General features: G+C 45.5%; 1 protein-coding gene across 1 annotated transcript in view; it reads left to right on the top strand.

Moving 5' to 3' along the window:
- Positions 1-2,114: 2,114 nt before the first annotated feature.
- LOC147672978 (sulfotransferase 6B1-like) overlaps positions 2,115-16,081 on the top strand; it is a 111,271-nt gene continuing 97,304 nt past the window's right edge. Inside the window, exons 1-3 of the mRNA XM_086947851.1 lie at positions 2,115-2,181; positions 2,367-2,476; positions 7,937-8,026. Coding sequence (XP_086803977.1) covers positions 2,115-2,181; positions 2,367-2,476; positions 7,937-8,026 — 267 coding nt within the window. The remainder of the gene's footprint in view (positions 2,182-2,366; positions 2,477-7,936; positions 8,027-16,081) is intronic.

The raw sequence follows: 16,081 nt of genomic DNA, 5'->3' as shown, positions 1-16,081 counted from the left end.
CCACGGAACACCCACGCTCCACCCATGGAACACCCATGCTCCACCCACGGAACACCCACGCTCCACCCACGGAACACCCACGCTCCACCCACGGAACACCCACGCTCCACCCACGGAACACCCACGCTCCACCCACGGAACACCCACGCTCCACCCACGGAACACCCACGCTCCACCCATGGAACATCCACGCTCCACCCATGGAACACCCACGCTCCACCCATGGAACACCCACGCTCCACCCATGGAACACCCACGCTCCACCCAAGGAACACCCACGCTCCACCCATGGAACACCCACGCTCCAACCATGGAACACCTAAGCTCCACCCATGGAACACCCACGCTCCACCCACGGAACACCCATGCTCCACCCACGGAACGCCCACGCTCCACCCACGGAACACCCATGCTCCACCCATAGTACACCCACGCTCCACCCATGGAACACCCACGCTCCACCCATGGAACACCCACGCTCCACCCATGGAACACCCACGCTCCACCCATGGAATACCCACATTCCACCCATGGAACACCCATGCTCCACCCATGGAACACCCACACTCCACCCATGGAACACCCACGCTCCACCCATGGAACACCCACGCTCCACCCATGGAACACCCACACTCCACCCATGGAACACCCATGCTCCACCCATGGAACACCCACGCTCCACCCATGGAACACCCACGCTCCACCCATGGAACACCCACGCTCCACCCATGGAACACCCACGCTCCACCCATGGAACATCTTCCCCGGGCAGAATAAAGTAAGGCAGTGACTTGCGCTGCCTCCGTTACTCCAGATTCAGTATGCCATGCAGAGCCACGCACGGTGGCCCTACGAGTAAATATCACTTTAGGCCGTGCTTGGCTTTACTTTACCCTGCGTGATGCAAGGTCAACGCAAGCCCTTGATAAATCTGGCCCATTATGTGGTGACTAAAATATCAATGTGGCTGAAGGGGCCACTCATGAAATGGGACCAACAAGCATTTATACCTGAAACCCACTCTACTAGGTGAATAATATGAAGAATACATTTTTATTCAGAGGCAGTTGAGTGAACTCCTCCCATGAATTACCCAGATGCAGCGCTTGCCTGTCTCCTGCTTTCACTTCCCCATTCCACTGAAGTCCCATTACTGTGTCTCACTCAATTTAGCCCCTGCCAGTGTCCCAAATCATTGGCCCCCCAAGCACTAATCACCTACTGTATGTGCCCCTCCCTCTGGAGCCCAGATACCACCTGTCTGTTTGTTTTCCCTGTTTGCTGCTGTTTGTTGACTGCTGCTGTGTTGCCAGACACAATCTTTCTTACAAAGAAGCCTAAAACTAGGACTCAGCCTTCCACAAGAAGCAGAAAAAGAGCCCAGCCCTAAATAATCATCAAAAGGTGGATCACCAGAATTAAAAAACAATGAATGAGTGAATAACGCATTTATGTAACATGTTTTAAAAGCACATTCATTATTCTTTGCAGGCAGAAAAATACTCCTAGACTGCAGTCCACAATATATGTGTGACTTATACTAAAGCTCCGAAAATTGAAGTTTGATTACTAAACGTCTTATTTGAATATTCAAACAACAAATGTTTCATTTAAAATTGATTTTCATTTATAAACAGCAAAACTTATTGTACCCACATTCATTTGCATATACTATTGCACATTTGCATGTGCACTTACTTTCAATTGCTTTACACACGCCGCAGCCGCATTAAAAGATGGCCACTACCCTATCATTGCCGGGAGCCAATTTGTAGTTCTTGGTCAACAAAATGAAGACCTCCTTCACATTATTTACCCAGACACTAGTCAAATTGCTCATCATCTCTCCTATTAGCCTGAGACCTGCTAAACTGCAGAGATTATGTACTATTTTGCCTGCTGCTGGGTAAATACCAGATATGATATACTCTTTGGCCGGCACCCTGGTCAATAGTCACTTCTATAATGATAAGCTCTCTCTCTGTTGCTTTGTTTGCTCTCCTTCTGAAGGACTTTATCTCCACCCAAGCTCTCCATGCCATTCCTTGCAATAGAATAGTTGTTCCCCTCACTTCCTGCCTCTCCCCGTCCTCCCATGTTCCCTAATATGAAGCATGGGTCGGGCACTGGGGTTTCTCCTTTGTGCATTGACCCCTGAAATGAATGCCCGCCTCCTCATGGGTGGGTTCCCAAGTACCCAGCTGAAAACAAACCCGCTCCCTCTGCAGGGACAACAGCCAGCTGGTCGTTTACACAGGTGACACAGATGCAATATTGCGACCTCTGACCTTTCAGTATCAGTACCTAATGAAATTAGGCTGACCTGGCCTTTTCTGTATCTTAATGGCTGCATTGCTGTGTTTCAGGCACAAACTGGACCCTTCATATCTTACATGACATGATGTACAACATCCAGGGCAAGGAGCCGCCAACCTTCACGCACATCCTTGAGTTCGGATCGCCGGACAAATTTGAGGTCAGTGCCAATGAACAGTGACATTGTATATTGTACCAGCAAACTTATTCCATTCTGTTTTAGAACCACACCTAAGTGGACAGTGCTCGTTCATACTCAGTTTTATATTTGTGATTACGCTAAATTTAGTCCTTGCCTTCCCTTCCAAATTTAGCTGATGGTCTTTTATTTGCATGCTGAAAGTGGTTGAGGGGAGTAAACACGTCAAGATTATACTTACAACTTAGTCATGCTTAAAAGACCACGGACTCCGAATTTCAGTTTATGGATTTTATTAAAAGGCCAAAAATAATTGGATGTAAACACATCTGAGAATCAGTGAATATAGGTACATAAAAATCAATACAGAGCCAAACCGACGAATATCATTAATTCGGCATAAAAGGCATAATGTGACGAACTCCAGAATTAAAATACAACATAGAATTGAAAGTTGAGTCTAAATCCTTATTCATTAGGAAGGAAAGCATAAGTTATCGTTCCCTACACTACTCTCATTGGGGTTCCTGGCTATATCACCTAACTTCTTTCCCAAAGGGGTCAGCACATGTAGACTTCCTAAGAAGTACTCACGTCAAATGGGTCAAAATAGCTTAAGGCTATGGAGGTCGCTCTTAAAATGCTCCTGATCTTCTGTCCCTGCGCATCATACAAAAAGACAAAACTCAGCCCCCCTAAATGTATCACATGACGAATTGTTTCACTTGCAAGGTTCCCTAGTAGCTTTCCATTGCTTCTTTAATTAAGTTCTTCTTGTCTTCCAGTGGCCTTGAGGTTCAGATAGGCCAGGCACAGAAGGTATCCCCCCTCCAGCTTCTCAGACTCTTCAAAGACATTCCTGTTATTTGCTTAAACTAAGAATAACGAGGTTGAATTCTTGTACATGCAGTGGGATGAGAGCATACTGTCCTGGCACACACAAGAGATTCATTTAATTATTTCTTTAGCAACCAAGGATTTTTAAACTGTCAACAACTTGTAGCTCTGGGCCTACAATGGAGGCAACTTAAACACCACACAGTTACATTGATATGAATATAATGTCATCCTGCACATTATGCATACAGGAATGATAGTGTCTCGAATACATGTAAATTCTATTTAAAGGCGCGCATTGCATTTCTATGCTTAGGATGTTGAATAAATGCATTTAATAAACATAATACACTGCAAATGATACAAATATATGTGAGTGCGTTTGAACCATGAGTATAATGCACCCATACAATTTAGAGTGCAGTAAGCGCTATATCATTTGCATCATAGCCAGGCCCACACCAGCCCCGTCCAGTCCAGAGGGTAACCAGCGAACAGGATAAGAGTTGGTGGTAACAATGTTTGTGTGGTTCTATGCTTCAGTGAAGCGCAAACACAAAAGGCGACGGTTGTATAAACAGCACAGCAGAGAAGGCAAATAGTCCTGGATTAAGGACCCGCAACTATTTGAATAGCAAAGATTCACTTTGCATTTGCTGGTCAGGTTTACCCTGATGGCCTGTTAGGCAGCCCCTCTGCACATGCTCAGATGGTGTTTCTGAGACATTCCCTGAAAGGAGTTGAGCCTGTACCAAGAGAGAGTGTCCGCCTGTCTCATGGAACGCCTCTGTTCTTGGCATCAGGGAAAAACAGAACTTGAAAAGTTTTAAGTGATCTGTAGACACTAAAGTCCTGATTTCCAATCTTCATAGGAGGCGGATGGGCTTTGTATCCTCGTGCAGCAGCAGGTGCACACTTGGCCATAGCATCAAAGTAGAGATCAAAGTAAATAGGAACCTTGGGGATCAGCGTTCCCACGCTTATCATGGATGGAAATCAGATCCTAATCATTGCAAAAATAAAAAAGAATTGGGAGCGTACTTGAGTGGGCATAGCTGGTGAATTCCAAGCCAAGTTTGTGTTTAAGCCTGTTAGGTCATCAGCCTGGCAAAGACTTTGGGGTCTATTACGTTCGCCCCGGGAATTGGACCGCCCACAGTAGTTGCGGCGGTCCTGCATGCACAATTAGGATGCGCCCACCCCACTGGCGGGCGCATTTTGCAGTTTTGTGTTGCGATCAGCTGAACTATCAGCAGCACCTGCCGCAAAGCAAAACAGGAACTTGTGCATTTGCATGCCCAACGTGGCAAGCACCGAGCGGTGCCTGCCACATCATCCATGCAAATGCAAGGGGGTACCATAGGTACCCCCATGTGCCCCCTCATCCCCCAACATCCTGGGGGCCTGCGACAGGCCCCCAACTGAGAAAACCACATGCCTTTCCGTGGCGGCAACTCCGCCACGGAAAGGCTGCTTCCCGCAGCCATTGTAATAAAGATGGCGGTGTCTAGCAGACACCACCCCCATATTCAACCCTTTTCCGCCAGGTCGACTCGTCAACCGGGCAGAAAAGCGGAGGACGGTCTTCCCGTCCGCCACGGTCACCCCTACCATCATAATATAGCGGGGGAAATGGGAGGCGGGCAGGGGATGATTTTGGGTGGATTGCCACCGCCATGCGGGTGGTGGCGATCCGCCTGACATAATAATAGACCCCATAGTGTGCAACACTATAAACTAACCCCCCTCCTGACAAAGAGGTGAATTGTCAATCAAACACTGGTGCTGTAAGGCGCCACCCTTTCGCAGCTTGTCACGGGGCGGGATGAGGTGAGAAAGCCTCGCTGACCCCTCCCACTGTGACGAGCTGTGAAAGGGTGGGTAGAGACTGCAGCAGGCTGGTCCTAGTCCATTGATCTCTGTGAGGTTTTAATACTCGCTACTTGCATGGATGTACATTAAATGCACAGCCATAACCGCTGTCTCGTGAGAGAAGCGAGATGTGGGGCTGGACCATGAGGGAGGTTAGGTAGTTGTATTTATTTATTTCAAATGGAACACAGCAGATCCCACTTTCGCCACTAACAATGATTGAGCTGCATGCCCAGGGTCAGATATATGATATGCTAAGTTTAGATTGCAATCATTAACAAATCGATCAATCAATCATGATTTGTAGAGCACAGCTAATCCCCCGTGAGGGTCTCCAAGCACTAGGATCCTGCAGCGAGCATTCGAAGCACCATGTTTGAGGTGCTATCTGTCTGCAGCTGCACTCTTATGGGGAATGGTTTTTCTGGAGATAGCGTATTTAGGAGTGAATAGTGTTTATTAAGTCTATATACTTTAAAGTGAACAGTGGCGGCCACAGATTTGGGTGACCTGTAATAGCCTTGATTGTCACACTTGTAGGATTGCGATGGGTGGTACTTGTGTTGATGCTCTCTTTGGCGGAGCTAACAGGGGCAATGGGTGGAGGAGGCTGCAGTTGCATCCCTAAAAAGACCTGGGGCCCGATGTAGGTAATTCCTATTTACCTACTCTTAAATTGTAAGAGTAGGTAAATAGGAAGGGGGCAGATGTAGGTAATTCCTATTTACCTACTCTTAAATTGTAAGAGTAGGTAAATAGGAAGGGGGCAGATGTAGGTAATTCCTATTTACCTACTCTGAATATTAAGAGTAGGTAAATAGGAAGGGAGCAGATGTAGTTAATTCTTATTTTAGAATTACCGAATCTGTAAGATTCGGTATTTACCGATTCTGTAAATACCGAATCGGTATTTCCCATTGATTCCTATGGACTTCAAGGTCACATTAGGTCAATGGGAAATACCGATTCGGTATTTACCGAATCGGTAAATACCGAATCCTGCAAGGGTGAACGGGGTGTCACTTTGACACCCTGTCGCACCCCAATTCCAGGCTTGTGTGTCATGTGGCACACATACATGCCCTAAGGGCATGTCTGTGTGTCACATGGCACAGGTGTACATGCACAGATGTGCATGTACACCTGAATTCGGTATTTTACCACCCAATTGTATGGGTGATAAAATACCGAATTCTGAAGGCCTGTAGCACTGTAAACAGTGCTACCTACATCTGGGATTTACCGAATCGGTAAAATTACTGATTCTGTAAAATAATGGCCCCTACATCTCAATCACCAAATACCGACCGCTATTTGGTGACCTACATCGGGCCCCTGGTCACTTATTTGTTTACAAATTAAGCACTGACTGCTCGCCTCCACAATACCATCCTGGGTTTACAATGGTGGATGTTATAAGAATTCTATAATTGATTGTCTTTTCTCCTCTTCTTCTCTTGTTCTGCTTTGCTTTATAATATCATTTGTCTGTGTGTGCTGGGGGAGCAGAAACCGTGTGCATTTCTGTAAAAGAGTCTGTGGGAAAGGCGTTAGCGACCCTTGACCCGGCCTTCCTGAGTCAGACGCCTTCGATCAGTTCCCTCTCCAGGTCAGGTTTTCATCCTACCAGGTGCAGGTGTCTGATCCCAACCATTGGAATGAAGTTTTAAGGGAAGAGTGGGTGTAATCCAGTCTACTACCACCGCTCCTGTCGGGCCAGGGTCCAGTTAAGAGTGGTCATTGTCCCTGCCCCGAATGTAAAATGCGCGTTGTTGTCAATACTTATGGACTGTGTTTGTTATTTTCAGAACCACATTAGGTCCTCAGACCTTTGTTTTTAAATACAGATCAGTACAAAGGATGAAGGCTGTAGAGGTGCAGTCAGAAATGTCTTACCCAGATGTGGCCATTGGGATTGCTCGGTTTTTACATTCTGTTAAACAGAGTTTTCCAACTGTTTTTATGTATTGTTTAGAATGTTTTATGGCCAATTGTTCTAATACAATTGTTTTCTACCTACATTTCTACTCTATTGTCATATGTATGTCGCCTCCAACTCTGGAAACCTCCCCGTGTTCTCTTCCTGTATGGATATTTGTCTGTCTTTATTTGAATTCCTGTGATGGTCTTAGCGTTAACTCCTGATTTTACTCCTCCTTTCCATTTTCTGTAATAATATTATTCTAAATGATAGGTCCACTGGGGTAGGTTCATGTACAGAAGGGTGGTCCAGAAAATAAAGACTGACGAGTAACCTTGCCTCTGAGCTTCAGCAAGGATGGAGGATCACCTGTTTATTTTTATGTGTCATTGAAAAAATATATATCTACCTCACTTGAAGTTACCATTGAAATATTCAATTATAGTTTATATTGGTTTCTGCTGCATGATATGACTTGCAATTGGCCTTCGCTAATGTTATTATTATTAGTATTAAAAATGAATCCCTTATTCATATGCCCTGGGCCACTCTCAACCTTCATTTGTATAAGAGTTCTGCAGTACTGCCAATAACAATATTACTCAATTTGTAATGGCAGTCGAATTTCAACCTCTGAAGGATAACAGGCTGAGTTGTCTTGGTCAAGGTTGAAAGTGGTGATGTGCAGATGTAAGCAGGAAGCCTTCAGCTCACTGAGCCATCTTGCCAGCTTATCTCCTTGTGTGCTTGCCTTGTGACCTGCAGCTGTCACGAGCCGGCAATGAGGGGCCACTGAGGGGTCCAGCCCTCAGCCACGTCAGACATGTCATTGGCCACTTCTTCTCTTCCAGATTATGAACCAGATCCCTTCTCGAAGAGTCCTGACAACGCATCTGCATCGCGACAACATCCCCAAGTCAATGGAAGTGAGCAAAGTGAAGGTAAGCGCTGCTCTCAGATGGGTGAGTTCTTAACTTCCAAGGGTGAGAGATATTTAATCATCTTTGCTCAGCATCATAAATGTTTTGCATCCGAATGGTTTTAGTGTGATATCCAGAACAATGGGCCAGATATGCGTTGGTTTATTCTAGGTCGCACATGGCCAGATTCAACCCTTGTCGTGTGCTAGATTGTACCAGTATCAAGCGGGAGAGAGAGGAAAAGGGGCTCGTTCACTTCCACTGGTTAATATGTAAGAATAAATGGGAACTAGCGAGTAGGTAGAAGCTCCTAGTGTTTGTTCATGAGTAAGAAGAACATTTGTTTGTTACGAAGACCCTCACCCACCAACCTAGTTGTGGCATGCTTCATCATCTGGTCCCACCGAAGGCACCAAGTGCACCTTGGGTGTGCTTTGACGCCTGACTACAGTGGAGTGGGTTTTGTTTTGTGAATGTGCTGTGATGGTGAAAAGAGTGTAGGTTTAAAAAACTGTCTTACGGCTCCCAGATATCCACAAGACTATTTTATTAGTGGGCCCTTGGCAGTATTTAAAAACAAGGCGGCGGATATGAGTGGAGGTGATTAAGGACTCCCATATCCTGTGCAGTCAACATGTTTCAGCCAGGCCTCATGTTAAACTGGCTTTCATCAGGACCATATGTGGGTGAAAGTTAAAGTGGTTGTCTAAAAGAATGAAAAAAACAGCTATGTGGCGCACTCGCTAAGGTGTGGTATGTTTAAAAGATGGAGAGTGTGTACTCCATGAGAGATCAATAGATACTTGTTTGGATTAATATCCGTTCTTAAAAGTCGTCATACAAAGGCCAGAACTACTTCAGATTGCAGTGAGACATCTTTAATATTTTATAGTGAAACTTGTCTCCCTTTATGAAGCTCAAGAGGTCCAGAGCTTTGAGTGTGTCTCCAACTACCTACAAAAGTAGCTTATCAAAGCGTTGTTTAAACCTTGGAATCCTGGACCTTTCTGTCTTGCTAAGGTGTGGTATGTGTAAGAGGATGGTTTCCTCTAGCGGCTTGGTTCCTGTTAAGAAAAAAACAACAAGACATACAAGCAAACACAAAATAGAGTGAGCTTCAAAATGGCACATAAGGTTTATGTGACTCGACTCCGTTGTGTCCCTGTTCTATGCGAGTAAAGAGCGATAGTGAAAACGGAACATGACGGTGGATGGTAGGTGAAACTTAAAAAATGCTTTAGATTATGTGCTACTGTGCGGAGAAATCAATTGAGTAAATGCGATATCCTGTCTAGAAACAGTAGTGCTGAAAACACTGGTAATTATGGAGGAAAAGCTCCATGAGTTCCGGGAGGGGCCCAACCTTTAGTCACACACTGTGTGTGTTCTCGGGAAAGAAAGAAAGAGACATGGCAAACTTCAATGATGCGGTAGTCTGACTGCGTGAGAAGGTCTCCTCTGTCGGAAACTGTTAGGGAAGAAACCCCCCTGGCACACCTCACTTAGGGGGTAGATGTATCAACATACCCCTTTGCGATTTCTAAATAGCGATTTTTAAGGAATCGCTATTTAGAAATCACAAAATGGCTTGTATGTAAAAAATCGCTATTTTTTGGCGATTTCTTAATCTTCCTTAATTGCGAATTCAAAATTGCGAATTCGCAAATTGCGAATTCGCAATAAAGGAATAATTTCCCATTCATTCCTATGGGCCAGGAGGCAAATTGATAATAATTTCAAGGGTGCAGGGGTGTCTCAAGGACACCTTGCAGCACCCCTGAAATGTACATATGTGTGCATATGGCGCACATACAGGCCCTATGGGCATGTGTGTGCGTCACATGCCACTTTCAAAAATGCCAAATTGTGCATTTTTAAAAGAATTCGCAAATTACCATCAACTACAAGTTGGTGGTAATTTGCGATTTCTTAAACAAAATTCGCAAATGAAAAATGCTACATACATAGCATTTAAGGAATCGCAAAATTGCGATTCCTTAAATTCTATGGCAAAATAAGGAATCGTAAATTTTTGCGATTCCTTAATTTGCGAATTTTTGATGCATGATACATCTAGGCCTTACTTTGCCAAAGTCTGCGACCCACTATTCAAACCTGTTGGGGCCTGCTTCGGAACTGCGTCAATGCTGGCCATTGGCCGTGGTGATGTTTAAATATGCTTCCATATTCGCAAGTCTACGCGATCAGAAGCTGAATGTGAGTAGCATCTGTGGACAAAAGGAAGAAAACACAAAAGACGAACACGCATCTGTGTGTGTGTATATGGCAACAGAGGTGGCCCTGAAATACCATTATCTTAAAGAGCGGCCAGTAATGTAGACAGATTAACTATGTGTGAGTGATAGCACCTAATGAATACATTAGGGCATCAATCGTATTGTGTCTATAAACAGTGAAGAAAGACTGAGGAAATGTAGTTTCTTGCTGGTGAGACGCATGTCATATCCCCTTGTTGGGTTAAGGGGAACGCATGCGTTGGATGTAGGCATGGAAAAGCGCCGTATGGTCCTCATGGGTGTGAGGGGACTCTATCTGTCCCGATAGTGGGGGCTGACATAAAAGCATGATCCCCATGGTAAAAGCACTAGGTGTGGACCCTGGTAAGGGCAGTGATGCCCAAGTTGTTTCACCACTCGATATTAGGGGGATGGTTCGCTGCAGCCTCTGGACTCAATCTTGTGGTTTGTGAGGCACAGGGTACCTGGAGGAGGCATGTTCATGCTGAGTGTAGAAGCTTGAGGATTTTAAAGAGGAGGGAAAAGATAAAAAAAAAGGTGACTGAGCGTTATGTTTGCTGTCAGTGTAGAGGTTCAGTTGTTCAGGCTGTTCCACGGAATGTTGTCGTTTAATCCCTCTTTATGGGTGGAAAGGTGGTATATCCACTGTTGTTCCTTTTGAAGCAGATGTTTGTCATTGGTAATGTTGTGACATTCGATTTGTTCTATGACTGTCCATTTTATGTCATTTGGAGTGTGTCCTCTCTGAATGAAATTGTCTGTCATTTTTCTGGTGTTCTTTTTGCACCGGATGGGGCTGCGGTGTGCTACTATGCTGGTCCTCACCTTGCGAGTCGTCATTACGATGTAGGGGAGTCTGCATGGGCACTCAATAAGGTAAACAACATTGGTCGAATTACAATTAGTATGTTTCCTCTGGTGCCAGATTTTGCCTTGCTCAAGATCCAGTGTTTTTGTTGCTTGTGTCAAATGACAGACACTGCAATCACAGCAGGGATAGTGTCCGACTACATTAGGGAGTCCCCAGGCATTAAGCACCGTGTTGGTGACAGGAATCTGGTGTTTCTACGGGCGGGTAGAGACCAAGCGGTCTTTGAGGCTGCCTGCCTTTTTATAGGCAAAAAGAGGTTGGTCCCAGGTAGAGGTCCCTGTCTTTACGATGTCCCAATTTTTGCGTATAATCCGTGGTCAGCCTACAATTCCTCCGTATGCGGAGGAACTGACCGAATGGGAGGTTTTCTCTGCGAGGACGGGGGTGGAAACTCTCAAACTTTAGTAATGAATTCCTTGCAGTTGCTTTGTTATATGTGGTAGTCTGAAGAAGCCCTGCTTTAGGCTCAATAGTGAGTTCCAGAAAGGCTATGCTGTGGGCACTCGCACTGCTGGTGAAGCGTAGGTAGGGGTCACGCTCATTGAGCCAGGTGAGGAAGAAGGCTAGAGAATCTTGTGATCCTGTCCAGACCATAAGAATGTCGTCAATTTAAAGACGCCAGAATTTGATATTGATGGTGTATGGATTTGTGGCTGGTAGGATGTGTAGTTTCTCAAAGTGATACACATAGAGACCAGCCAAGCTGGGGGCAAAAATGCTGCCCATGGACGTTCCGTTTGTCTGAAGGAAGAACTCACCTTCGAATTTGAAGCAGTTCTCCTTCAGAGCTAGGGTGGCGCATTGTAGAATGAACTCCCTGGTGGTCGTATATTCTCAGGTGGTGTCTATTAACATATCATGGAGGACCCTCAGTGTCTCGTTTTGAGGAAGACTAGGGTAAAGGCTTTTGATGTCTAATCCCACCAGAATTTGGGAAGTGGGGTCAAAGCTCAGGTCTATGATGAGATTGAGTACGTGTTTAGTGTCTTTGGTAGACGACTTCTGCACTAAGAGATTCAGAAAAAGTTGCAGAACCGTGACAAGGGTCCTAGAAGGGAATTTATCCCTGACACGATGGGCCGTACAGGGGAGGTCTTGTCTCTTTATGTATTTTAGGTTCTGTGTAGAAGTAATGTACCTTGGCCTTTTCTCAGGCGTCTGTAGTTTCTTCCATCACTGAGTACCTGCATGTGATGGGTCCTGGTGGACACTTCACACAGTGGTTCACCGCTTCCATTAGGCAACACACTGCAGCTCACATTTACACCACTGAGGCTCAATTGGGAGGGGGACCTAAATTGCCAATTAACTGATCCTGAATGGGAGGTGGGGTTAGAGAGCCCCGCGCACATTCCCCGAAACATGAGCTTGCGCTAGATTCAGTATTATTTTACACAGAGAACATACCTCACCCCAGCCAAGAGCAATATATATTTTTATTGTATCGATGCCTCCTGCCCTGAATGCGGCATTCCATTCGAATGGGAGACTTACATCCTACACCTTTATAGCAGAAGCAAAAAGCACAAAGTAACCTCTTGCTTCCTAGAATTAGGCTCGGCAGTAGCTAAAAGGTTGCTCACTAAGAGATGGAAAGCTTTTGAGCCCCAGCATGTGCTAGCCTGGGGGCGCTCCCTATTGACATGGGCTAAAGCAGAGAGTGTCGCAATACACCAGAAGATATATTGCGTACCCCTCACCGTACCACCCAAAGTTCAACCCTTGGCAGCTCCTCCGCTAATCATTTTTTGTTTCCTTGTTGTTGCAGCTTTGCGGGCAAGGCCGCTCTGCTGACAGAGCAGGGAAGGAGTGGTTTGCACTCTCTAAAGTGCGCATGAAAGTTTGGGCTGCCCTCTGGGGCCAGCCAAACACTAATGCACACTTTGCATGTTCTCCATGCAGGAGAACATACCCAGCCACGCATTCTCTGGCTGAGTGCCGATCAACTGTGCTCAGACCAATCACAACACTGCATTGCAGCATTGTGATTGGCTATCAGGAGGCTGGGAGCCGGGTGCATCCTGCTTCCTGCCATGGAAGCGGGGCGGAGGACTGAGAGGAGGCGGCGGCGACAGCGGGTGGCAGACAGGTAAGTGTGTCTTTTTATTTCATTCCCCACACCACTACGTCTCGCCCTCCCACAGACTTCAAATACCAGCCGCCACTGCCATCAACATCTTGTATGGAACGGCAGTGAGAGACAGCACCCTGCATGTGAGAGGATGGATCCCCGAACTTCTACATCTGGAAGCCACGCAGCAGAGTAGAGCCGCAAACAACCAAAATGCCAGCATAACCAAGAGAGAGAAGGAATCGGACCTCTACCTGGGAGACTGGGTTCTAGTGCGGGACTGCTTTGGTAGTCGACAGTGACTTCACACTGACGCACCCCCCCATTAGAAGACATGAGTGAATAAACAAAAAAGGGAGAGCCCGCCCACGTGCAGTTGCGTGCATGAGTTTGAAACATGCCCCCTGTCTCTGCCTCCATTCCGCATGCCGATAGCTGGCCTCGCCCACGCGTAAACTCAGCGACACTAGTGCCCTGTTGTCGGCTTTGACTTTACAAACCCGTGCAGCTTCCCTGACAATCACGTTAATTCGTATATGAGCGCTTGAGGGGGGGGCTTAAGGGCCAATGGAAAAGGAAAGGAGTGCGGGTTGTGAGGGGTACTTAAAACTCCAGGGCAGATTTACAAGCCCCTTGCGCATCTTTTACGCCGCCATTGCATCACTTTTGTGATGCAGCGCAGAGCCAGCTCCATGCTGTGGGGTAAAGATCCTGTACCCAACTATTTATTAAATAATACATTTATTAGGGGGGTGTCACACCCCCCACCCCTGAAGCCACACCCATAGCTGTCATCTGATCTACATCCGGGTCCTCATTCAGGCACAAACAGCACGTGCCTCTTCCTCGCCTGGGGAGACAGGCGCACTGAGCTCTTCAAACTACAGCAGGGGCCACTGAGGGGCCAAGGGGGCCCGGAGTCTGACAAAATGATGGGGCCCCCTGCAGAGGTGAAGAGAGGCCCATGAGTTGCCATATATCTCAGATACTCGTTAGCCTTTGGCTGAAGGGGGCCCCTGAAAGGAGACCCCTCTCCCCCAGCCACAGGGGTGCAGGCCTTGCACCCCCTGCAGGTGAAGATTGTCTTTCTGTCAAAGCAGCATACTTCTCGGCCAGGAAAAAACATACGGAAATTAAATTCAGCGTGTAGCAGGGGTTATTACACAAATTTGACCATCTTTGCCAGTAACTCTTGCAGAACAGCTTTCAAAATAGTAAACGCCCTTGGAGTCACCTGCTTGCTCCTCTTTTATCACTCCATTGCTTCATCATTTAGTTGTCTTTTCAGTTTCTTTGCTATGAGAACATTTAAAGGAAAAAAAGGGTTTTCATATAATCAGGTCAACTGGAATAATGCGGCGGAGGAGGACCAAATTATACGGCAGGGTTTAGTAAATGATTCAGCAAGATGTGGTCAATTATTCTGCATAATGCGGCACATTATGTGATAATATTACCACATTATTCTGTCATTTTTACACATATGAACAGTATCAGGGCTACGGTCTGACCTCATTAGTACCTGTTTCACACCCAAATACAGCAAAAACCAACAATAAGGTGACCAATCAACCTTTGGAAGGCAGTTTTCACAGTGTTTTGAGCCATTTTTGTTAAAATCAGCAGGTGATGGATTATATGGCAAATATAGCATGTCCATAGTTATGCAGAAAATGCTGCATCCACAAAATCGCATGATTACACTAGTCCTCCCATAATGTACTGTTGTTAGAAATTGGGTTTCAGGTTGGCAGAGGTATGCACCCTGACCAAGCAAGAACCACAGTCCTAGTCAGGGTAAGTCAAACGCACCCTAAATGAACCTGTGCTCACCCCTTGGTAGCTTGGCACAGAGCAGTCAGGCTTAACTTCAGATGAAATGGGTACAGTGTTTGTGCAACACTTCAAACAGTAACACAGTGACAATACAACACAGATACTCCACGCCATGTTAGGAAAATTGAGCTTAACTTCATAAATAAAACAAGACCAAATCAACAAAAATCCAATCAATAGAAGTTGAGATATGAATTTTTAAGAATAAACTGTAAAGATGCGCTTTGTAATAATTATACTGTTAAATAGAATATCTGCTCGCACCAGACCGGAACATACGAAAATTAAATTCCGCGTGTAGAATGGGTTATTATGCAATTTTGATCATCTTTGCCAGTAACTCTTGCATAACAGCTTTCAAAATTGCAAACACCCTTTTAAGTCACCTTCGTGCTCCTGTTTCATAACTCCATTGCTTCATCATTTAATTGTCTTTTCAGTTTCTTTGCTATGAGAACATTTAAAGAAAAAAAATATTTTCCCATAATCAGGGCAACTGGAATTATGCGGCAGAGGAGGGCCAAATTATATGGCAGGGTTTGGTAATTTATTCAGGAAGAAAAGGTAAACTCTTCTGCATAATGCAGCATATTTGGTGATAGTATTACCACATTAGTTTGTCATTTTTACACATATTAACAGTATCAATACAATGGTCGGACCTCATTAGTACCTGTTTAACACCCAAATACAGCAATAAGCTGGGTGACCAATCAACCTTTGGAAAGGCAGTTGTCACAGTGTTTTTGTTACATTTTTGTTAAAATCTGTAGATTATGCAGCAGGTGATGGATTATGTGGCAACTATAGCATGTCCATAATTATGCGGAAAATGCTGCATCCACAAAATCACATAAATCTGCAAGTCCTGTCTATAGTGCATTGTTGTTAGAAATTGGGTTTCTGGTTGGCAGAGGTGTGTACCCTGACCAAGCAAGAACCACAATCCTAGTCAGGGTAAATCACAAACACACCCTATATTAACCTGTGCTCACCCCCGGCATCTTGGCACAGAGGAGTCAGGCTTAATTTAAGAGGCA

The sequence above is a fragment of the Lissotriton vulgaris genome (genome assembly GCF_964263255.1).
Source record: "Lissotriton vulgaris chromosome 7 unlocalized genomic scaffold, aLisVul1.2 SUPER_7_unloc_1, whole genome shotgun sequence".
Taxonomy (NCBI): domain Eukaryota; kingdom Metazoa; phylum Chordata; class Amphibia; order Caudata; family Salamandridae; genus Lissotriton; species Lissotriton vulgaris.
Note: the sequence above shows the minus strand (reverse complement) of the source record. Positions and strands in the feature narration are given on the sequence as shown.